The 24345-nt window shown below is 43.1% G+C and overlaps 1 protein-coding gene across 1 annotated transcript in view; it reads right to left on the minus strand.

The window, feature by feature from the left end:
- TPH2 (tryptophan hydroxylase 2) overlaps positions 1-22041 on the minus strand; it is a 75975-nt gene extending 53934 nt beyond the window's left edge. Inside the window, exons 1-5 of the mRNA XM_081878719.1 lie at positions 21862-22041; positions 14809-14961; positions 12123-12306; positions 11918-12018; positions 5152-5219 (exon numbers count right to left, since the gene is read on the minus strand). Coding sequence (XP_081734845.1) covers positions 5152-5219; positions 11918-12018; positions 12123-12306; positions 14809-14961; positions 21862-21966 — 611 coding nt within the window. The 5' untranslated portion in view covers positions 21967-22041. The remainder of the gene's footprint in view (positions 1-5151; positions 5220-11917; positions 12019-12122; positions 12307-14808; positions 14962-21861) is intronic.
- Positions 22042-24345: the final 2304 nt, after the last annotated feature.

The following is a 24345-nucleotide window of genomic DNA, read 5'->3' on the forward strand; positions in this document are numbered from 1 at the left end:
AAAAGTTGATAGCTATGATGGATGCTTCCATACAACCCAGATGGAATAACATAGGAGAACCCTGTAGAAAACGAAAAGGGCAATGAATATTACAAGGACATGAATACTACCAGGTAGCTGGCAAGATTCAGGGAGGGAGAAGTGTTATGATCATAGCTGTCAACTTTTCCCTTTTCTTGTGAGGAATCCTATTCGGAATAAGGGAATTTCCCTTAAAAAAAGGAAAATATTGACAGCTGTGGTTATGATTTGGTTTAGCTGACTACCTGTATTTTGCTATGCATCTAAACAAACCAATAAAAACTATATTGTTTCCTCAAAGAATCCTGGGAACTGTTCATGGTGCTGGGAACTGTAGCTCTTGGGAGGGGGGGTAAACTATACAGTTCTCCAGATTCTTTGGGTAAGCTGTAACTTAAAGTGGTATAAGCATGGTTTTAGATGCATCATGTGGTTGTGACCTTAGTCTCCTACCTAGAATATGACATTTCTCAGAAGGCTATTGTGAATGTGATAACAATCATAAAGCACTTTGAATACTGATAGGCCTGTTGCTGCCTAGACGAACCCTCTACTCTCCCCTCCTTTCAAGACCTTTTCTCAACTCCAGTAAAGCAGGATTTATTCAGTATGTTTCTTAGATGCAGGCACTGATACCAATCCTCACTATAGAAGCTGCTCCAATAATAAGTATCCTCTGCGGAGAAAGAATCACCTGGAATTAATGTGCTTTGAGGCTGCCTATTCAGCCTGGAAATTCTCATTAAGCACAATCGTCTTCCTTTCTTTTCTTCCCACCTTCACTTCTTTCTTTCACTAACAAACAATTACAACAAGGGTTTTGCTTAGCTGGGTGGGGGGCGGATGTTGTTAGCAAGCCGTGGTGGAACTGAATAGATAGTACACAGAAGGCTGAAATGAATCATAGAGTTGGGGGTCACAGAACCTAAATTTCTTGCTCAGTGCTCTTATAATCACAGCATCTTTGGAAGATGGCTGCTTAGCAGATGCTGCAATGCCTCCAGCAAAGGGGAACCCACCAATTGTCTGTTCCATGGCTGATCAATTCTTACCATTAGGAAAGCTCTCCTCATGTTAGTTAGAATCTGCTCCCTGATAATCTCCCACCCATAGATTATCTGGAAAAGCAACAGAGACCAAGCCTTCTTCAGTATGGCAGTCCTTCAGAGGTTTGAAGGCATCTCTCATGTCTCTTCCTCCCACCTTTATCTTCTCTTCTCCAGGCTAAACATACCTGGGCCTTTCCATCGTACCTCCTAGGAGTTGACTACTTCCATGCTGCCACTATTTCTGGGTGGGATTCAATTACATACCATAAAATTCAGGTCACTCAATTAAAGCTGATTGCGAAGCTATAAGCAACAAGCCTATTTCCCCCAAACACTGGGCTTTTTGCAATAAAGAAACTGAGAGGGAAAATGCACTGGAAAGTGTGAGAGAACGTGGTGATGCAAACATTGCCCAGCCTTCCCACCAACAAATCAGGGTATGGTCTGAAGCCACATGAAGCTACCACCTTGCTGAACCTAACCGGGTCTTTTTATGGCCAGTCCCTGGATGAGAGCCCTCTGCATGCTACCTTGGGTCTCATGTTGAAAGAAAGATGGGGTACAAATCAAAGATGATAAATACATTCAACACACAGGTTCTTGCTATCAGTATAAATTCATCCAAGAAACCATTAAGGACAGTCAAAGAAGACATACTGTCCTCTAGAAATGACCAGTCACTGATGCTGATTGCATCTTATGGAGCAAGCAGAATTTCACGGCCAAAGCAACCTCAGAAATACAGTCTGGGTAAATAACAATAGCTGCCAACCGTAGGCGTCCCCTACTCAGAAGCTGGGGGAGTCATGGCTCATTTGCATGCATTAATTAAGCTGAATTGCGTACACATTTAAACATTTCCCCATTTTCTTACACCAGCACAGCAGGGTAGAAGGGGGGGGGGCAGGGAATGGTTCAGGCTGGTTTGAAACTAGTCAAGTACAGCTGAAGCTGAGCAGAGATATGCAAAAGGTACTTGCAAAAAGGAACATTTAGGAGATCCATAGCCATATAAAATGCTAATAGAACAGCCGTGATCTATCCAGAGAGAAAAACTGCTGCCTCTGCTCACAAGAAACAAATGCCCTCCCTCTCCTTACTCTGAAGTGATAGTGTGTGTGTGTGTGTGTGTGTGTGTGTGTGTCTGTCTTTTTATGGGCTTTTAAGCATGCTCTTTTCCTGCCAAGTTTTACTGTTTGCTGAGGGGGAAATAAATGTTTTCATCTTCCCCCCCCCCCACTCCCTCCTTGTGCGCTTAGAGAACTCAAAGAAGTAGGCAGAAACCACAAACGGGGGGGGGGGGAGGGGAAATGAGAACTTTAAAAAAAGAAAGCATGAAACAGAAAAGTACATCAAATTAGCATGTGCCTTCTCGGGAATGTGAAGAGTTTGGCCCATTATGAGTAAAATGAGAATGTGATTGGAATTAGCTTGACTTGGAAGCTCGCGTGACAAGAAAATTGCAAAAAGCAGCAGGTATTTGTAGGTAGCGCTGAAAATTTACTAACTCCTGGGGATCGTAATGAATTCAAAATGTAGGCTTGATCTGCAAAGACTTTTTTTTAAAAAAAAAAAGAAAGAAAAATGCAAGTGTAGCGTTTGGAGGTGGTATTATTTGTTATAGGGTAAGCCACTCGTGTAAAGGTGCAATCCTAGGGTAAATTTGCTCTAGCACAAGCTCTTTAGGATTTTGGTTAGGTTCTAGAGCAGATAGGAGCTTAAATGGAAACCAAGATATAATCCAAAATGTGGAACCAATGCTCTTTTTCTAGAAAAAGAAATGCTGGAATTCAACACCTCCCTTGTTCTTTTATAATGGCAATGGCACCCACCTGAGTTCTGGCTGGAAAAAAATCCTTGTGTGGAAAGACACACACACCCCAACACACACAAAATTCTGTGAACTGGGTTAAAAGGTAAAGGTAAAGGGACCCCTGACCATTAGGTCCAGTCGTGGCCGACTCTGGGGTTGCGGCGCTCATCTCGCTTTATTGGCTGAGGGAGCTGGCGTACAGCTTCCGAGTCATGTGGCCAGCATGACAAAGCCGCTTATGGCGAACCAGAGCAGCGCACGGAAACGCCGTTTACCTTCCCGCCGGAGCAGTACCTATTTATCTACTTGCACTTTGACGTGCTTTCGAACTGCTAGGTTGGCAGGAGCAGGGACTAAGCAATGGGAGCTCACCCCGTCACAGGGATTCGAACCGCCGACCTTCTGATTGGCAAGTCCTAGGCTCTGTGGTTTAACCCACAGCGCCACTCACGTCCTGTGAACTGAGTTAGCCTGACTCAAAAAGAAAGTGGGGAGGTGAGAGAAGGAGAGAGGAGCAGGCTTGCTCTTGGTAAGGGAAATACATGACCTTTCATGTGGTGGGGGAAGCCATAAACCAGGGGTCAGCAAACTTTTTCAGCAGGGGGCCGGTCCACTGTCCCTCACACCTTGTGGGGGGCCAGACTATATTTTTTTGGGGGGAAATGAACGAATTTCTATGCCCCACAAATAACCCAGAGATGCATTTTAAATAAAAGGACACATTCTACTCATGTAAAAACACGCTGATTCCTGGACTGTCCACGGGCCGGATTTAGAAGGCGATTGGGCCGGATCCGGTCCCCAGTCCTTAGTTTGCCTACCCGTGCCATAAACCGTTTAATGTGATTGGTGTGTTGAGCTAGCAGCTGAGGTGACAAGGCATGATAGCAGCTCTTCAGAGAGCCCCACAGTGAAGGTGGGGCAAATGGTGCCCTCCCAGCTGTGTTTCGCTCTCCCAGCCCTCTGAATTTATTTCTTTTGATTGTCCTTTTAATTTGTGACATGGCTGACAATGAGAGTGACCATTTAAAGAATGACATCTTGTTTGAGAACAGAAGCAATTCAGAAATAGAAGCCTCTGAAAAATTCAGTGAATAAGGCCTGCTCACTCAATACTTTCCCACATTCAGGGTGGGTTTTTCATGACAGCTACCCTTATGTTTGATGCATTTTTTTACGTTAGTTTAATCTTGGGGGGGGGGACAAAGACTGTCCTGTTCTAAAGTATGATTTCCAGGTGCTGTGCATTTGCGCTCTCTCTGAAAAGTTGCCCTGTGAACCCACCGTTCAGAAAGCTTTCTTGTGTATTTATCAAGCAATTTCGTACATTTGCAAAAGAAAGTCAACTATGCAGTAAATATTTTATCCAGTTAAGGACTTAATCTCATTGGCTCCAACAAGAAGCTTATGCATATTGTTCTCAGCATCACTCTCTCCAAATCACTGTCTCCAAATGCTCGTCTACAGTTGCATTGCAAGGTCTCTTGCACTGTTTCTAAACCTGCGTTTTTGAATTGGTGCTGTCAGGCTACAAGATTTAAATTGATTTTTTGAGAAAGCAAGCTGCATACTAGTTTTTAACTTCTTAGTCATACCATAAAGTATTTTGCTTGTTTTACAACTTTTGGTATATCCCCTTGTTCACACTAGGATCCGTAACATCTTTTTTTCTTATGAAATCAAGAAACAAAAATGCTAGTCATTTAATTCCTGGTGTTAACTTTCTGTTAACTTGACCTTTACATAGCCCATTATGTGACTTGACACACACACTGCATGAAGGGGGAGTGAGCAGGGAGGTCACTGTTCCCCTGGCCCTCACACACCTCTCTCAACCAACCAAGCAAGAAGCATTATGAGAGTTCAAGGGACACATGCCAGCTAGACGAAAATTCTCAAGGAAGGTTCAAAGCAGGAGTGTGGCTTAGGAGGAGTATAGCAAGTAGAGAGAGCCAGACAGAGAGGTTCTCCATTTCTGATATGAACAAATCAATAAATAAAGTGATGACCAGAAGTGTCAAGGAGAAGGCTGTGGTTCAGTGGTAGAGCTCAGCCTTTGCATTCAATTGAACAATGGCTTGATTTGGTAAAAGTCAACTTCCTACGTTCCACAGCTCAACTCCAAATAAGCCCAGTTTTGATGCTCACCCTACCAATTCAGTTGGGTAAATGGGCCACTCCTCATGGCTGCTGCTTGTTTATCACCCAAGCAGATGGTGTCTTTTTTTCTGAATCAGTAGCAATTTCACAACAAAGTTCTGTACTCACTATTTATAATTCATGGCAACGTCGACAAAATATTTCCTTCTCTGCCGATACACATTGTCCTTAAATCCCTAAAGCAGATAAAAGAAAATGAATGCGTACCAAAGAGAATTAACAACAGAAGAAAAAAATCAGTAATCAAAGTGGTTTCTAAAATAACGCTTATTAATATTGTAATTCATGCCATCTGTGGAACAGTTAGCAAACACTCCAATCTCTAAGTGGCAAGAGATTCCAGGGGTTCACGTTTCCTTTGGAAATGAGGCACAGCAGAGACTGTGGTGTCTTTATGATATATCGTTTATGTACACATATATAAAACTTGCTTTGTTAATCACCTTTCTTTTGCTGTCCATGATGGCTCTTCATCCAGGTGATTTCCTGAGCATGTGAAAAACTGGTTTGGCCTATATTTTGACACTACTAAATTCAGTGCCTGGCAGCCCATCTTGATAGTCCAAGCACTGATTAACATCTAACACTTAGTAAATGCAGGAATTATTGGTGTCTTGCATCCACAAACTCATAACAAGATGTACAAGAAAAGCCCTTTACTACAACAAAACTTGACTAAGACTATGCACACATCACCAGCTTAAAATGCAGTTATATTGTTCTTTTTCTTATTTCAGATCAAAGCTGGTTTGGTGCGGGGAACACATCAAAATGCAGCACTATACTATATTTCCTAGTCAACAACAGGATAGGTATGGATTATGTGTCTGCCTTTATTAGTACTTTGCTGTGTGTGTGTGTGTGTGTGTGTGTGCGCATGCGCGCGCAAGACAGAGAACCTTATGAGTGTATTGTTCATAGTCAGTGCACAAGCAGCACACATACAATGTAACATTCCATATACCCATGTAGTACCGTATTTAATTGCTTTTTTAAAAAGCAAGTTTTAGAGGTGGCTACCATGAAAACCTGTGGCTCTTTGGTAATCCCCTCTTAAGGGGCTAACATGTGTCCAAATTTCATGCACCTTTGTAAAAATACAAAAGGAGAAGGAGAAGAAGCAGCAGCAGCTATAGCTTTCCAATGCAAGTCAGTGGGATTTCTGCAGATTTACTTTTACCGGATCACAATCCAGATCCAGAGCTCGGGTCAGTTCAAGATTGTCTCGGATCTAAATTGGTGTATCAGGGCCCAAACTGGCTTGGTGGAACAGCAGGGATTTCCTGCTCAGGGCCAGCCCAAGGCAAGTTGAAGCTTGAGGTGAAGGACAACGTAATCCCCAGCCCTCCAGATACAAAATAGGATGGTCACATGCAAAAGGTGAAAGGGGGTCCTTAGCTATAATCTGTTAAGATACCTTTTGCACCAAAGGTGCAGGACCCCATTTCCAGGCCCGTGCAGAGCTTGTCTGAGGTGGGGAGTCTTGTTAGAATAAAGTTATAAACTAGATGATGAAGAAGATGGTGATGATGAAGATGAAGAAGAAAGCGGTCAGTACATGGTGAGAGGCCTCTGGCTGGCTTAGCCCTCCAAGGCCTGAGCAAGTGTATCCGGCTTCCCTCCCTCTCTGCACGGGCCTTCCCGATCCTCATTTACACCTGAGTACTCTAGGACAGAATCTGACTGTATAGTTGTACCTTGGTTCTCGAACAGAATGCATTTCGGGAGGCTGTTTGACTCCTGGAACCATTTGAAAACCAAAGTGCAGCTTCCAATTGGCTGCAGGAAGCTCCAATCGCAAGCCACGGAAGCCATGCCGGATGTTCAGCTTCCAAAAATTGTTTGAAAACCAGAACACTCACTTCCGGGTTTCGATCATTTGGGAGCCGATTTGTTTGGGAGCCAAGGCGTTCAGCTACCAATGTACAACTGTACTAGTACTTGAAGGCAGGAAGCTAGCTTTGAAGGGCAGGGCTGGCCATATGCCCCACCTAGCTCCAACCTTCCAGCACCTTGCTACCACACAAGAGTAACTGATCTGCTAGTGCAGGAATGGAGAGCCCCCCAGATGTTGTTGGACTCTAACTCCTGCCATCCCCAACTATTGGCAGTGCTGGCTGTGCCTGATGGGAGCCATAGTGCAACAGCATCTGGAGGGCTGCAAAAAATCAAAGTGGAAGGAGTTTGCACTAGGCTTGTAAAAAGCAAGTCAATTTCTGAGTACCCCAAGCTTCCATTAGGCCTGGTGCTGATTTTGGTAATGATGCTCTAAGTCATGAAGAGTTGGGATACCTTTGCCAGTCACAGAACAAAATCTATGGCATTTTCTTTCTTTTTTTTAATTCATTACCCATTGAACTGCCAGAACGGCTTCAGTTTTCCCAAGTTGCGTGTCGAGACCCTTTAATCACCCCCTCAAAGATGAATAAAACACCAGGACACAGAATATTTGGTTAGTGTTATTGGGCAAATATTGACCACAACTTTATTGGTTACAGAATGTGAGTGGTATTTGCTTAGGCATTGAATAGACCTGACTATACCTGACTCCTGCCCGTTGCACAGGGATTCTGGTAAGGGTAAATCACCGGAAGGGGGAGCCCCGTTGATGCAAACCAACTTGAGCTCCCCTAGGGTTCTCGCGGGGGTCATGGCATGGCCCTAGCCCTGCCCCGAGCCTCAGACAAGATCCACACCCCCAGATTCCTTTAACGGAATACCCTTAAGCTTGGAGGGGCAGGTGATGGCTACACCTCCCCTCCCCATCATGAGGTCACCCAATGCCTAACCACCACAAGAGCCCAAAGACTCGCCGCCAAATACCCTCACACCTGCAAGCAATCCTTCACACCCTCTGCAATATCAGCCAACCAGAAATCATTTCCCCCATTGGAAAGGTGTACGCCATCATCTCAAAATAGGGCCATTTTGCTGTGAACAATGGTGGGGTGCGCAATCACCTGGCCACCCAGCATGTGCACCTTCTGTGCCACTGAACGATTTAAGTGTTTTCAGGTATGATCTATTGCAGCTGGGCAATCACTGCCACGCCAGACTGTCTCTCCAGAAGCTGCGGCCAAATAAGAGTCATTTGTGGGAAGTTCAGAGCCATATAGTCCAAGTCCTTTTTGATATTTGAGAGCAAGTCCATGCCTTTCCGACTCAGCAAATCATTTTCTCCCAACTGGAAAACCAAGGCATTGGGAGAGCTCTGCGCATCAGCCTTGGTCCTCACAATTGGCAGCATCTCCTTCCATTGCATCCCATGCCTCGCTATCCAAGAAATACGGATGTGCTCAGGAAAACCCAGCTGGCATCCCACGCCACTGGCAACTGCCTATGCACAGGCCCAATGGATGATACTGTGTCCCGCGATCCAGATCTCAACACACTTTGCCCTTGAAACGTAACTAGTGTAAGCAGTGTAAGTCATAGGCCTGCTTAAAATAAAGATCTGCCACAGGTATAACCTTTGTACGCATTGGATCGCCACCGCCCCATGTCTTTTATCCTGTCCACTGGAAACCCCAGTGGGCAGCCATTGTAGCGGCCCCAATCCTAAATGAGTGAGTGGCGTGTTCCCTAGCTGGAAGACCACACGCTTCGATAGCCCTCTGTATTACACAAGTCAACTGCTGTCTAGCTAGACAGGTCCCATCCTCATGTACCAGGAAAGGACCTGGACCAGGGGGCCTAAGACAGAGAAACCTTTCAGTATCCTTCACTGGGCAAGGGCCCCTTTGCATGGATGCTGGCAGCCGGACCACGGCACCCTTTCCTTTTTGGTCTGTTTTCGAGCAACGAATACAAATTACCAACTCTGTGTCAGAAAGCTGAATATTGTTAAGCTGCAAGCCTCACGATGAAGGACCGGGCTCACCTTCATGGACCACTTCCCCCACTCTTAGGGCGCCAAAAAATGCAATGGAATAGGCAGCTGAAAACAACCGGGACTCATATTTGGACCAACCTTCAAGCGCCCTGCGCACCAGAAACTCAGCACATGGGTCCGTGAAGTAAATGGATTTTGTGGAAAAGGAGATGGCAGCCGCCTGGGTTCTTAAGGTTTTTGCTGCACAACCAAGGTTGCGCAGATGAACCAAGTATTGCAGCACATGGTCAATTGTTGGGGGGGGTGTGATGCCTAATACCCAATGACTGTGCACGATAGGCTAAGAAATCGGACCAAGCTCTTGTATAGGACCTAAGTGTAGAAGATGCAACTGAAGCCAATACTCCCTGCATCACGTCTCATTTCCAAAGCTCCAGAGATGCTCCAGGAATGGTTCTGGCAACTGCTGTGCCTCTGGGGCTAACAACTGGAAGCGGTCCATCTGAAACTGAGACAGCGCATCCACAATGTCATTATTAACTCCAGGGATGAATTTTGCTGAAAATTTAATGTTAAATTGGAGGCACTGCCAGACAAATGATCGAAGCACAGCGGCCACCCTTTCTGAGCGTGATGATTGCCTGGCGAGGACATTGACCACAGGCTGGTTGTTGGTCCAAAAGCAGACGCAGCGATCCCTGAATTTCTCAGTCCAAAGGTGAACAGCTACTAATATTGGGGGAAATCAAGAAGGTCAAATCACGGGTAATGGCCTTACCGCACCAGCTAGCAGGCCATTGCTGTGCACACCAGCACCCCCTGAAAAATATACCAAAGCCCACGGATCCTGCAGTGTCTGATTGCACCTGAAAATCTGTGGAACAGAAGCCAAACCTGGAGATCTCCTTTTACTGATTTTGGGAGGCACACCCTATGACGTGGGGAATGAAGTCCGGCAGATAGCCTTGCCAGCTGAGAGCAGAAAGGACGCCCTGGCTCGCACCTCTGTTTAAATGGGTCCTGGCCACACACACCCAGCCAGCGGATTGGCTGGCTGGTTGATGACGAGGCCAGGATCTTCTGGGCAAAGCGGGACTTCGTCCCCTGTCCCCAGAGGAGAGTGGGTGGCCACGTGGCCCACCGCAACTCCTCCCCACAGTTAAGTGGAGCAGACTTCCCTTCCTGAAGAGAGAGAGGAAAAAGGCAAGGCAAGAGGTTAATTTCCCCCAGCTTTGGAGTCATGGCTTTTGGCAGTACGTGGGCCTTGCAGTGTGTGTGAAATATGAGCTGAAACAGTGCTGCCATATTAAAAACAGGGATGAAACACAAGGAACCTGCATGGAGGCTGCATTCCTGCTGAGCCTAAAGGATGCTATGATTTCTACCTCATAATTATCTCCCAGAGTGTGAGCAGCTTTTCAGTTGCCTTCTTCTTTCCCCTCCCACACCACTAGGAAAGCTTATTTAATATCTATATTCTTTAAGTGAAATAGCAGTGGGCATGACTTTAAGTACTCGGGTGATTTTGGAGAGCAACACTTATGTGCACCATTTAAAAAGGGGGGAAAGTAATCTAAAAGGTAAAAAGGGGGGAGAAAGCAATGGGATAGTTTGTCATTTTTATTTATTTATTTTGTGATACCTTGTGTAGCTCTGTCATACTGAAAATACAGCATAATAACTGGCAGGGGTGGGGAGCAGGCAGAAGAGATCCATCCCAAGTCTTCTAAAGCATCTCTTTTAAGCAGAAGTTGTAGACCATGAAAATGACCTGAGTGGATTTGCACCTTAATCTGAAATGCATTAACTGAATATTTTTGGGATCAGTCTGTCATATTGAAGCGCGTCAGGTGGCAGGACAAATCAGAGTGGTAAATCAGTCGTCAGAAAGCAGAAAAGGGCAATGGCTTGTTTCCAGCTAGATCAAAGGAACTTGAGGTAGAGGATGGTAGATTTCAGCTGAACATTAGAAGCAACTTTGTACGAATAAGAACAGGGAAAGAATGGTAGAGCAAATGCCCAGGGTCAATTTCTGGCATCTCCAGGTAGGTTTGGGAATAACTCCGGTCTAAATCCCTCTCTAGAGAGCCACTGTCAGTTGGCATAGACCATAGATGAGGAACATGTGGTTCTCCAGATGTTGCTGGAATGCAGCTCCCATTATCCCTGGCTATTGGCCATGCTGATGGGAGGCTGATTGGAGTTTCAGTCCAACAGCATCTGGAAGGTGATAGCTTCTCCATCCCTGCAGTAAAAGATCATTCCCTATGTTCCTTCTAAAAGCAGTTCAACAACAGTACCGTTTTTCTAGGATGCTGGTAGACTTCTTATTGCTGGAGAACTCCAAGCAGAAGCTTGACAGCTCCGGATTTCCAGTATCAAGCAGAGAATTGAATTAGATAGCCTACAACAAATTCTACAACATTGGCCCATGCAACAAACTGTCATTGCAAAGGGGCAGGTTCAAGGAAACTCCTGAAATATCTTCCGTATCATACGTTGTCACAAAAGATCCCTGGATTTCTAAAGAAACCCACCGCCCTTTTGCATTCAGTGAATGTTATTGGAATTAGCATCATGGTTATGAAATGAGCTGAAGGGATCAAGCATACTTAATAAAAAAAAATGCATCCAGTTCTAGGAAAATACCACTGCCTATTATATTGTACATCTCATGGCTTGGCTTTGCCAACAAGACATTGTATCTCATCCTAAGCAATTTATCATTTCTACAACAGGAGTAAGTAAAAAACAACATGGGCTGCATAATGCACTGTATAACAACTCTGTAATGTTTTGTTCCATTGTTATTTTGTATTTTCTTCCAATGATAGTTATGGAACTGCCTTGGGTGCCATTTGGTGGAAAGAGAGGATATAAATTAAGCTACTTAAGTTCTTTTGAATCATAATATCTAATAATAATTTGTTAACTATAGCAATAGTTCTAATTACTTGAAGAAGAAGAAAGTTCAGTTCTTTATCATCAAATTGTCACAAATGTTTACTTGACCAACCTTGGCTGCATTTACTGAACACTTACAGGGTGATCTGCATCCAGTTCAGAGCCGTACATTAGAACTCTTTGGGAACATTTGTCTAATTCAGCAATCTTCCTGGGGAACCAAGGAACACAGTCAAGCTCTGGAGGAAATACAGAGTGATTGGAGGCATCAGATTCTCACTGCTTCTTCACAAAGCTTTGCTAATTTCAAGATAAATTTTGAAAGAGAAAACAATAGCCTTGCCTTCCTCATCTGTCCAGATGTTTTCCGGTGGATTCAGAGTTACAATGTTCGTTTCATACTTTAACAACTGAATGAGCTCATTGAATTCTTTCTTGCTACAGTCACAGTCCACAAAAATTTCTACCTCTGAACTTCTTCTCTTGGATTTTCTTGATTCAATATGAACCATACTCACATGCTTCTCCTGTAGACAGAACGAAAGATTGGTTCATTGACTCACTGAATTCATTTAGAAGAGAAGTGGTTTAATGGGTGTTCTGAACAGGATGTAGTTTAATGTGCATGTAAAGGCATTTGAGTTAAGAAAATCCTTCATCTGTATTAAATTACTTATTTGTTATTTTTAGTTCAATAAGTGTGCTGTAAAATTATGCTTGTATTAATTGCTCCATTTTATTAGATATCCGAAAACTGTAACTATTGTAGGATAATTAAAGGTGATTTACCATAGTCATTTCTTATAAAACAGGTGTTCACTGTAAAAAAAAAATTATACTATTCAATGCCCAATTTATAGACAAGTTAAATTAATGGGCAAGAAATGAAATAGTGTGAAGATACAAGAAAAGTATTTATTGCAATCTACTTTAGTCTAACTGAACAATGTTACCCCACTTTGCTATCAGCAATAATCAAGATAACATTCCAAATAGCATTCATAAACATATTACAAAGAAACAGCCACATCAAGAGCATGGAAACAATATTCTGTTCTGCAACAAAGTAGTTGCTTTTTCACATATTCACTTCAAGTGCCATGTGAAAAAGTTACTAATGGTTGTCATGAACTGGCAGGGTAATGGGGAGGAGGAAGAGGATCCCGTCATGGGGTGTAGTCAGGACTGGGACACACTGGGGCAAGCAGGGGGTGGCGAAGGAAGTACTCACAGGCTGATGGAGGATGGTGAAGGAATGCAGTTCAGTGCACAGGAACCAGAGCAGCAGGACCCATCACCAGAGGCAGAGGACTCCATACCCCACAAACAAGGTGGGTTCTGAGGCATAGGGAGTAGCAAGAGGGGTGCTATTGAAGGCTGAGCCAGGCAAGAGCCCACAGCCCAGCTCCCTAGCTGGCCAGGTGGAGCTTGCTAGCTCTGGGAGTAGGTGTGTGGTTCCTCAGCTGGAGTAGGCTTGGAACAGGTGAGGGATACATGTCTCATCAAGCACAGGTGCTGCAATCAGCATGCAAAGTATGAAAGGGCAGCAGAGCTAAGGTGCTGTGTCTGCTCTACTGCCCATGTTGATGGACTTTGGCTTGGGGCTGTGTCTGGGTTTGACTCTGGACTGTATCCTGACTGCTGGACTTCAGACTTGGCTACTTGGATTGACCCTGGACTGTGTTTCCTGACCTTTGGACTTGCTCATGTAGCTTGACCCCCAGTCTTTGGACTTGACATACTGACCTGCTGCCAGATAGGCTGGGGGTTCAGGGCAGTGATGGAGCTAGGTGTATTGACATGAGGAGGATATTGACACCTGAGATAATCTACAGAGCCTGCCCACCCTTGTACCTGCTGACCAAATATCAGAGGGAAAGAGCTAGGCCTCAAATGTCAACCTCACAATCCAGTAGATTCCTGTGGAAGGGGGCAGTTCTTAAAGTATTCTCTTCTCAGGCTGTTTAGAGTATTGGTAGGCAAACTAAGGCCCAAGGGCCAGATCTGGCCCAATCACCTTCTAAATCCGACCCACCGACGGTCCAGGAATCAGCGTGTTTTTATATGAGTAGAATGTGTCCTTTTATTTTAAATGCTCTGGGTTATTTGTGGGACATAGGAATTTGTTCATTCCCCCCCCCCAAAAAATATAGTCTGGCCCCCCACAAGGTATGAGGGACAGTGGACCGGCCCCCTGCTGAAAAAGTTTGCTGACCCCTGGCTTTAGAGCTTTCAGACCAGCAACAAATTGGTAGCCAGTGGAGGGAGGGGTGTGATCCAATCAATAGGCCCTATAAAATTCCAGCAGCTGCATTTTTGTACCAATTGGAGACAGTCTGGAAACTCCAGAGGTATCTTCGCATATAGTAGTCTAATTGGGATATAACTACGGCATGAAAGGGCTGGAACCAGGTCTGTGTTTTTCTAAGAAAGGCTGCAGCCAGTGCATTAGGTGAAGTCAGCAAACAGCATATTTAGCTACTGGCCCCAGGATAGCATTGGGTCCAGGAAGACCCTCAAGCTGAGACTATGATCTTTCAGTTTCTTCCTCTTGTCTGGCTCAAGCTTCAAATTAACAGCTATCAATACACAAAGTGTCTTGGGATTTAAATAAACCAGGGCCAGTCCAATATATTTTGGCATGTTAGGCAAGCCACAAAATAGCAGGGGGCACCAGGGAAGAAGGGGGGAGTGAAGCTCTATATCGGGAACTAGGGGATGGGGAAGACAGCAACAGTGCATCCTATTCACCAATAGGTGAATAGAGGTGGCATGAGGGGGCTTGCCATGGAGGTAGCACACTCAGCCTCCAAGGAGTGTGCCACAGCCATTGATGCCACCACAGTGGCAGCACAAACAATGCATTCCTTGGAGGCTGGGTCTGCTACCACTGTGGATCCTGCCACCCGAGACAGTCGCCTCACCTTGCCTCAGGGGAAGGCCGGGCCTGAGGTAAACACATAATAGGAGGATCCACACAATAGATTTTTCCAATCACCTGTTTTAAAAAGATGGGTTTGTTTTTTTACCTGGAAAAGTCTGAGAGCTTTCACCAAGCCACCAACTTCATTTTTCAAAGAAAACACCACAGCGGTCTTTCCTCCTTCTGATGTTGATTCATTCTTGCTTGCACCTTTATTGTCCTTTTTATCATCGTTTTTACCAGAACTGGTTCTGTTTAGCTGAAAGAAAATACATTGCAAAATAGAAGGGTTTCTGTGCACTCCTCAGAAAACGTTAAGCTTTTCTTTCAAGCAGACTGTTCTTGCTTGATTTTAGTATTGAGATATCTCCTACAAGAGAGGGTTTTTTCCCTTTTGAAAGGTGTGCTCAGGAGAATTGCAGGTTATAAGCAGACATGAATGATTACTCTTTCAGAAAAGATCAATGAAATAGCATCATGGAGCATGTTATCCTACTGCTACAACTTTGGTTATTATAATTATTTAATAAAACTCCGGCTTGGATCTTCTGCCAATGAGAAATCGAACTTCACAAGCTTTGCAGAACAATTCTGGTTCCTGAGTTCTGCATTATAAACTCAAATGTGAGTCACACATAGAACATTACAAAATTTCATGATTGCACCTTTGCTTGATTACCTATTACTGGATGGAAATGGAAATTGCACTTTTATATCTTGTTCTCCCATTGAAGCATTTCCACATCTGTTGGGGGTTTTTTTGGGGGGTGGGGGCTTTGAGTGAAGGTTAGAGGTTACTTTACAGCCCTTTTCGTCAAAAAGGAAAGTGGCACCATTTTGGATAAGCCAAATGAAAGACTAGCTATGATTTTTTAAATATAAAAAATAGTTGTGCTTTAGTTATGGCTTTGGAGTTTGGAAAGATCTTCCTCTTTAGAGCATGGAAAATTGGTAAATGGTCTAATGAGATTTGTGAGGCAAGGTGGCCTTTTGCAGTGGATGGTGAACCCTGAGAGACGCCTGCTATCTGTGTTTTGCCTTCATCTCAGAAGTATCCCTCTGGAACAACCCTGCCTTGCATATTTATGATTGTTTTGTTTTTATTTAAATACTAATGATCCTAAGTGAAGAGGAGATGGCAGGTGAAAATGGTTTCAATTTCAATTTCAATTACTGTCTTATCAGCTCGCCCATCAAGGTCAGGAAGAGCCAAGTTCTGCAGCTGCCAGCTCTCCCTTGTCTGACTAACATCAAAGCCTCCCTGTTCCTGGCTGCTTTCTGCATTTGGCTGAAAACCTTCGCTTGGAGCTGGCTCATTCCTGACACCCAGATAGTGGAGACAGAACATAATCATCAGAGTTAGTAGCCATTGACAACCATATCCTCACAAATGGGGAGAGTGCTGTTGTGCTCAGGTCCTGTTTTCAGGTTTCTCATAGACATTTGGTTGGCCACTGCAAGGACAAGATACTGCACTACTTGGGCCATTTGCCTAATCTTGCAGACTCTTTCTTAATGTTCTTGTGCTTACTTCTGTCGGGTGCTTCTCTTTGCCAACTGTTTAATAATCTTTGTGTGGATTTTTGAAGCGTCCCTTTTTCTGTGCAGGACCTAAACCAGCAAAGGAAACTGAACCTATTCACAGATTTCCCTTGTTTGATTGGGACATGTTTCCATAAAAGTAACACTTGGAAGATATATGAAGAACAGTTTTACCTGAAAATGAGATTCCACATAGAAATATATAGCTGTTTGAGGGGGGGGAATCATTTCCTCACTGATGTCAAAATAATGCAGAATTGCTGACAATCAAGTCCTCAGCACTGAGTACTCTTCCTGAGGGACCTGCTTTGATTAAAACACAATTAACGCTAAACGTTTAATGAAGTGATTGTTTAATCATATGGATGACTTGCTAAATGTGTTTTCAGAGTTAGCAGCCTATAGCTGGAAGCTAGAAGGCACTCTTCAGGTTAAATATGGAAGCAATGGTGGGGCAGCTCAGGACCTTGCTTAATTAGTCAGAGAGACACAATAAAGACTGAAATGGTGAAATTCGTGGTGATACAATTATTCAAAGCCTGCCTAACAGAGCTTCATGGCATGCCTACATGGCTGAAATATTCCGCCCAGTCAAAGATTTGTTGGAAGGAAATTCTAGAAATGAGGGGAAAACTACTTAGCAGATCAAGAGAATTCATCCTCACCTTTGATGGAATTGCCACTCACAACAAGAGCTTGCTGCTCTTTTTAATGCATAACATAGCTGATAGTCACTATACTATAAACTAAAGGTAAAAGGGGGGGGGGGAGAGAGAACCCCTGAATGGTTAAGTCCAGTCAAAGGCAACTATGGGTTGCAGCACTCATCTCTCTTTCAGGTAGAGGGAGCCAGCGTTTGTCCACAGACAGCTTTCCGGGTCATGTGGCCAGCATGATTAAACCACTTCTGGTGCAACGGGACACAGTGACAAAAACCAGAGCACACAGAAACACCGTTTACCTTCCTGCCACAGCGGCACCTATTTATCTATTTGCACAGGCATGCTTTCGACTGCTAGGTTGGCAGGAGCAGGGACCGAGCAACGGGAGCACACTCCCGTCTCAGAGATTCAAACCGCTGACCTTCTGATCGGCAAGCCCAAGAGGCTCAGTGGTTTAGACCACAGCACCACCCGTGTTCCTACAAATTAAAAGCACAGCCACTGCCCACCAGATTGCAAGATTGTGATGCTAGATTCATTCAAGGAGCGAAGAGGCACATATGGGAGATGTTATAATAATAAATAATAATAATTTATTATTTATACCCCACCCATCTGGCTGGGTTTCCCCAGCCACTCTGGGCGGCTTTCAACAGAATATTAAAATACAATAGTCTATTAAACATTAAAAGCTTCCCTAGACAGGGCTGCCTTCAGATGTCTTCTAAAAGTTCCCTCACACATAGCCCAGGTCTAAACTATATGAGATTTTAAAGCTTTTAAATACTAGGCTTTAATCTAGGTGCTCTTACAACAATAGTGTAACATGCTCCACTACTCTGGTTACTACATTCTGGACAAACTGTAGTTTCCGGTCTGCTTTTAAGGACAATCCCACCTATTACATTACACTACCAGTTAAGAGGTTATGAGGGCCTGTATAACTGTGGTTTTTGCAAGAGGCATCACTTCTGATATATCAGGTAAAGTTGATACAAAGCACTGATGATGGAGTCCAAAGAGCGGGTGCAGATACAGGATGCAAACCTGTTATTTTGTGGGTGGTGTAACTTCACCTAGAACAGTCACACATACCGTGATCAACTCCATGTTTTTGATACATCCCTTTCTGATCTCCTCCTGCCCTGTCCTATGGCAAATTTCATCCAATTCTGTCCAATATGGAAAAGTTAAAGGGCTTTAATATATATATATATTAAATCTTAAAGATGACCAACACAAATACCCATGGATCTATTTGTCTATCTCAGCAGGCTTTAGTCCCTCTGAAAGGGCCACATGCCTGTAGATTTCAGCTAATTCTGCCAAAATGGAAAAAGTTACAACTTTTTAAATATCTTTCCCCATAATAATAAGTGGGATGGGAATAAAGCTTCATTTTCCTGACACAGATACAGCTTTTGACCCTGAGACAAATCAGGTAGTCTCTAAAGTGCTTTGGACAGGGGCATTTTCCAAAGTGCCAAATCTGTGTTCCAGCTGAATATTGTGCTTAGCACACACCCCTACTTTGTGCCTATTTATTTTCCACTGTGTATTTATTCTCACATTGTGATGAGAGGATATGTTGAATTAGCATTCTTTAGTGCAAGATGATAGGGATACTCAGCTTCATTTAACTTGAGGGCACTCAGTAGGTTGTTTCTATTAAAGTCAATGAATGCACATTAATGTATGAGACAACTAATATGTGAAGTAGATAAAAAGCCTTAATACACTGAAAGCCACTCTCTACAATTGCTAATTGTTAGAAAATTGCAAGTATAATCAAAGAACGAAAGCAAACAAGATAAAACACTTAATCAAAGGGTTCTCAGGGCCACATCAACCATGACAAACTTCCTAAACAGGTTGCGATTTATTGTAAGATACTGTGTGGGGAAATGCTTTTACATATGACAGTGTAACAATGCTAGATTTCCCAAACCCTCAGACTGAAACAAGTCCCTAGAATCTGAGAACATGGATCTAAGCAGAAACTGCCATATCAGAGGGACTCTGGGGGTGGAAATTTTCTGTCTATATATAGTTAGATTTTCTACATGCTGTGAAGTTGGTCAATGCTCACTCCCTTGGAACCCCATCACAGGAAACACCTTGGGAATTAGAGAACTTGCCGCAACTTAGATGATTTAGCTACTACACAAACAATGACTATGTGTGGTGTGACATATAGAAAATGCAACAGGTGTGATGAAGGTCATGTCTGGGGCAACCAGGATGCCTAAACCTACCAGGACACCTTGCTCAAAGCCACATGTGAAAGCTGCTGCTAGGAGAAATTGCTGTTGACATTTGTATATATTGGACTGTAAATGATGTTTAGCCTGAAAGAACCAGCCAGGACTGAAATCAGGTGAGAGAATCAGGGAGGTATAAAAGCAGAGAGAGAAACCTTCACTAAAGAGGGGGGGGGGAGTAGGAACACTGGGCATTTATTTCCCTGCTCTCCACCATTGCAAAACCAAATAGCAGAAACAATGTTGGGTGTCTTTGAAGACCAGATCTAGCTTCTTTTTCTGGTGCTGTGGTAAACAGACTTGTCCTCTGTCTAACCCAGAGGGATGACACATGATCTACATAAAATATAGATCATTTTATTATCTATTTTCTGCTCCATGTGTTATGGTAATGTGCTAAAATAGAACGATCCATTCATAAACTCTTGACTGGGCATTGCATAATTTCATCTCCATTCAAGTGGGATCTAAAAGAACCTGTGGCTACTGTAATTGGCTTGAGGACGACAATACAGTTTCACTCGTAAGAGATTTTCCTATTTTGCTACATGTGCACATAATGTAGGCATGTTGAGATGCTGTGTCAAATTGTGGCTCCTCAGGGGGACCAGCAGCATATGTAGCTAAACCAGAATGATTTTCATTATTCCATGCATACAAGTGTTCTGTGTGGAAGATAGAAATTCATCACATTTGAAGAATCCCTGACAGAATGAAATGGTGGAATTTGACCTACTGTACATCTCTCTCTTTAAGTGTACCCAGTGATATTGCCACCAAACAAAACTGACAAAGGAATAAATTATACCTGCTTTGGCAGGAAACACATCTAAGCATTTACTTAGGGAGTTTCCAGACATTGGCTACCACTGCTGCAGAAGCTACAAATGTAAGGTCAAACTAGATTATATGTTTGCAGGACCATTTACAAAAGATATACATCTACTAACAAATCACTGACACAATCAAAAAGTTATGCCTTTCCAAGATCTGAATCACAAAATGTGAGTATCTCCAAAAACAAACAAACAAAAAACACCTAATAACAGAAAGGACTTTCTTATATTCAATTGCTTTCTAATAACAGGTATGTATGTGCAGAATTCGCTTACATTAAGACATTTAACACCGTGTTCTTCATTTTGTGTATTTTAGCTACATTTATTGGCATGTTCATTGTTGCAGGAGACTGCTTTGCTGTTGCCATCAAATATTCACCAGTCTTTTTTAAAAAAGAAATCCCGAAGAAAGGTTCTTTGCAGGGAAAGATTGATTACCCTTCGAATGCACAGCTATGGCAGAGACACTGGGTTGTTCCTAATGGTCTTGCTTGGCTAGAAGAGCCCCAACCCTGTCAAGCTGATTAAGGCTGTGCTGAGACTGCCATGAAGAGGGGAAATAGCTGAAAATAGTTTCCCTTCTCATTCCTTTGTCAGAAGCCTTACTGTCAGCTAAGGGACATTCATTATTTTCATCAGATCTTTTTATTTAAAAAAATAATTAAAGCTATGTCCACATAGCTCTAAATCATTCAGAAATTTACCCCGGTTTTAAATTGCATCACCAGTGATGGCCAACAGTTATCATGCATGACATATCAATGCATCTGAACCAGGACAGCTCACACACACCCTTTGAATTTCTGTAGGTATTACTGGTTTCAGAAATCAATCAATCAATCAATCAATCAATTTCCTTTATTCGACCGATAGTCAGAAATAAAACACAATACAGAATTATAAACTAAAACAGCATAGGGGTACATAAATAAGGTAGGGCCACAGTACTAAACCTCTCACAGATAACCCACATCAAGGCATTCAGTTATACGTTTCCAACACTTGAGTGCCAGGAAAAGGAATTTAGCCACTGACAAAGTTGTTTTCCCAGAAGACTTATTTAGCAGATATGCTGTCTGCTTTCCTCTTTGCTGGGGACTGAGCTGGGGTAAGTATGGGGTTATAAGATACTGTCTTAAATCATTGTAAAAGGGACAGCTCAGTAAAATGTGCTCTGTGGATTCTACCTCACCCAACGCACAATGGCATAATCTCTGGTCATATGGGACTCCTCCATATCTTCCCTTCAGAACCGCCGAGTCAAGAACATTCAGCCTAGCCGTGGTAAATAGTCTGCGGTATTCCACGTAGTGGATATCCGCCAGGAGAAATAAATCTAACACCTTAGTTCCATCAGCTTTACTTGGAGGAAACTCATTAATTCAAATGTGATTTCTTCTGAGCACATGTGCTTAGGATCATAGCCTTAGACTGTCATAAGAGAAAAAATTAGACTTCACAAGTAAAAATTAAAAAAATAATAAATCACCAAGCAGATATTGCAAATCCCAAGGTGAGGCAAGTGAGCTTTCAGTACAAAAGCGGATTAAATTCTGGATCTAGGCACAGAACTGAAGTCACTCAAAGGATGTGTGTGAGAGACATCTCCTCCCTGCAAAGGCTTGTTTCCCATAAAATCCTTTCTTGATTACTTGTGCGTAAATAGGTTGAGCTAGCTATGGGATTGGCGGACAGGGGGGAGAAAACTGACAACCAACACAGCAGAGCCGTAGCCTGAGCAAGCAAATCTGTTTAAAGAATCCTGCATGTGTTCCAAGAAGTTACTGGGAAATCCCAAAGCTGTCTTAAACATCGGATCTATTCATCCTAGATTGACGCAGCCCATGATACTTACAGTTACGCTGCCATGTAGTGGGTGTTCCAGGGGCACAGCGGAATCCAGAGACAGGCCCCTTCTTGCCCAGTATTTACTGGAGAACATCATCATTGCTGGCTGCATAGTGGCCTGTGCAATTTTGTCTCTCCACAGCAGGGGGAAACGGGCTTCAGCTTTGCCTGCAGAGAGCTGTCCCCAGTTCCTGGTACTGAACAAGGAGCAATCTCAGATTTCCCCCCTGGTGAAGGTTTTTATATGCCTAGGCAAGAACTGATGGAAGGCTGATTAGGAGAGCCTCGCTAGAGCTGGCACCTTTAAAGCCCCACAGCGGCAGGGAAATATTCTTTTCCACACACTGACCGTGCTCTCTTCCAAACGCAGGATATTAACTAGCAATCCCAGGCTGCTGGCTGCTTCTTCCAGATGCTGCTTTTGTCAGAAGTTGATAAGCTTTGAACATTAGCTGCAATGTTTTTAATAACTCATTGCAGAGTGGGAAATGTGTTTCTTTACCAAAGGAGGACAGTGCAACAAACTTGGATAAAACGTTGGTACTGGAGTTTGATATTTAAAGCCTATATCTGATGCTGCCAAAAACAACATATCACCCAGATCACTCCATCCCAGAGTAAAGATTGCTGATATTTTATAAAAGGAATGAAAGGGGAAATCAATTTGCATTATGTTTGTCTGCTGCTTTTCACAGTGGCACTCTCGATAGCTATATTCCACTCCTCCAAATGCTCTTAGGAACCAATTGATCTGGTCAATTCAATTAATCTGTGAAGATTAATGATGAAGTTGTACAAACAAGGCTGCTTCTCCACCACCTCTCCAGCTTGATTTGCCATGATCTTGCTACAAATGTTAGTTTCAATATGTCAATGAGAAATTTGACATATTTTTTTTTTCAAGGGAGGGGGAGATAGAGGTTTGCCATCAGTCATTATTAGACCAATTGCAGACTTTTACTACTTTAGGATTAGCCTACCTGAAATGTAAATTGTTATCAGTTATAATGCAAGCATGCCCGTGCAAAATTACCTTCCATTACTTACATAAATGTAACACAGTCCGGAAGGGGTTGGGGGTGAGGAAAGGTTATTTTTACTCATTCCCCACCCCTCTGGCAGCTCTCTAAAAGGCTGCTCTGGAGGCCTTGGGGACCCCAGAAAAACGTGAGAGGTGTGGAAGGTTACAGGAGGGAGAATTGTCAAAACTGCCTCTCACATTATTGGCAGCAGATGTCTCACCTTTTATGACTGTTAAGTTTATCTTGTTGAATATGATCTTTTTTAATGAGGAAAACCATCCTGCACACTGTTTTAATAGGATAGACTAGTAATTTCAATAAATAACAATAAAATAAAATAAAAATAAACCCTACTGTGCACATACAGATGCTTGCTGATGCCTTTAGAAGCTCCCAGACCTGCTGTCGCTCTTAGAGTGTCTAGCACATTTCTGTGAAAGTAACTTACACCAGTTCTACTGAAACTTAAAAAAAAAAATCACAACTAAGATCTAAAGAGAAATATACATACATGCATACACATGGAAGCCACACCATGTAATGCTCTCCCCATTTCCAGCAGCAACACATGTAGATATTCATTAAATTGTGTGAGGTTCTCAGTATCATAAAATGGTATTCTTTAAAAAAATTCTCAGAAGCATATTCTATGCTCTGTGTACAACATAATGCAAATGCCAAAGCTCTATGAGGGAACAAGGGCAAGTGGTTCAAAAATTATTTCCTGTAAGCAGGAAATGAAAGCCTACAGCTGCTAGGCCTTGAATTGTTGGCATTTGCAGAATGGGCTCTTTAGTTATTAACTGATAAAAGATAAGCACGCCAGTGATATTAAAGCCAAGGACTGAAGAGATTTCACCTTCTGATTTATGTGCTCATAACTGAAAGTTGCGCCAGTTCTTTCATGTTCATGCAGCAACAACTCACCTTCCTCTTCTAAAGTGACCAAGTCCATATATACAACATTTGCTTTTAACTCATTTTGGATTTTGGTTTTCACTCCAGAAAGAGACATCTGAGAAAAACAATCCTTCACAAACCCTAGGAAGCAATTTCTGGCAATTCCCCACAGAAACATGAATACCCCTAAATCTGTTCCAGGGCCCCCACACCCTCTGAACCTAATTTTGAAGAGTTGTGGGGTGCTGTAGATGAAAGAATTGCAAAAAAATAAGAATTAAAAAATCACATCCCTCCCAGACATGCTGATAAATTCACCTCTGGGAGAGAACTGTCACCCCTTAACATAATAATTTCCTTCCGCCCCTCCTGAAGCAACCCTGATTAGCCCAATTTACAGGCCAAACAAAGCCAAAACATGACTTGGCAAACGCAGGGGAATTCCTAGAGTCCAGTCATGGTTTGGCTTGTATGTTGTCTGCACCAGGGCTGTGATCTCTCCAGGAATGCTCAAGTTAATACTCAGATTAGGCGGCTGCCTTACGAAGATGACTTTCAGCAGGAACCCA

The sequence above is a fragment of the Podarcis erhardii genome (assembly GCF_964252035.2).
Source record: "Podarcis erhardii genome assembly, chromosome: 10".
Classification (NCBI taxonomy): domain Eukaryota; kingdom Metazoa; phylum Chordata; class Lepidosauria; order Squamata; family Lacertidae; genus Podarcis; species Podarcis erhardii.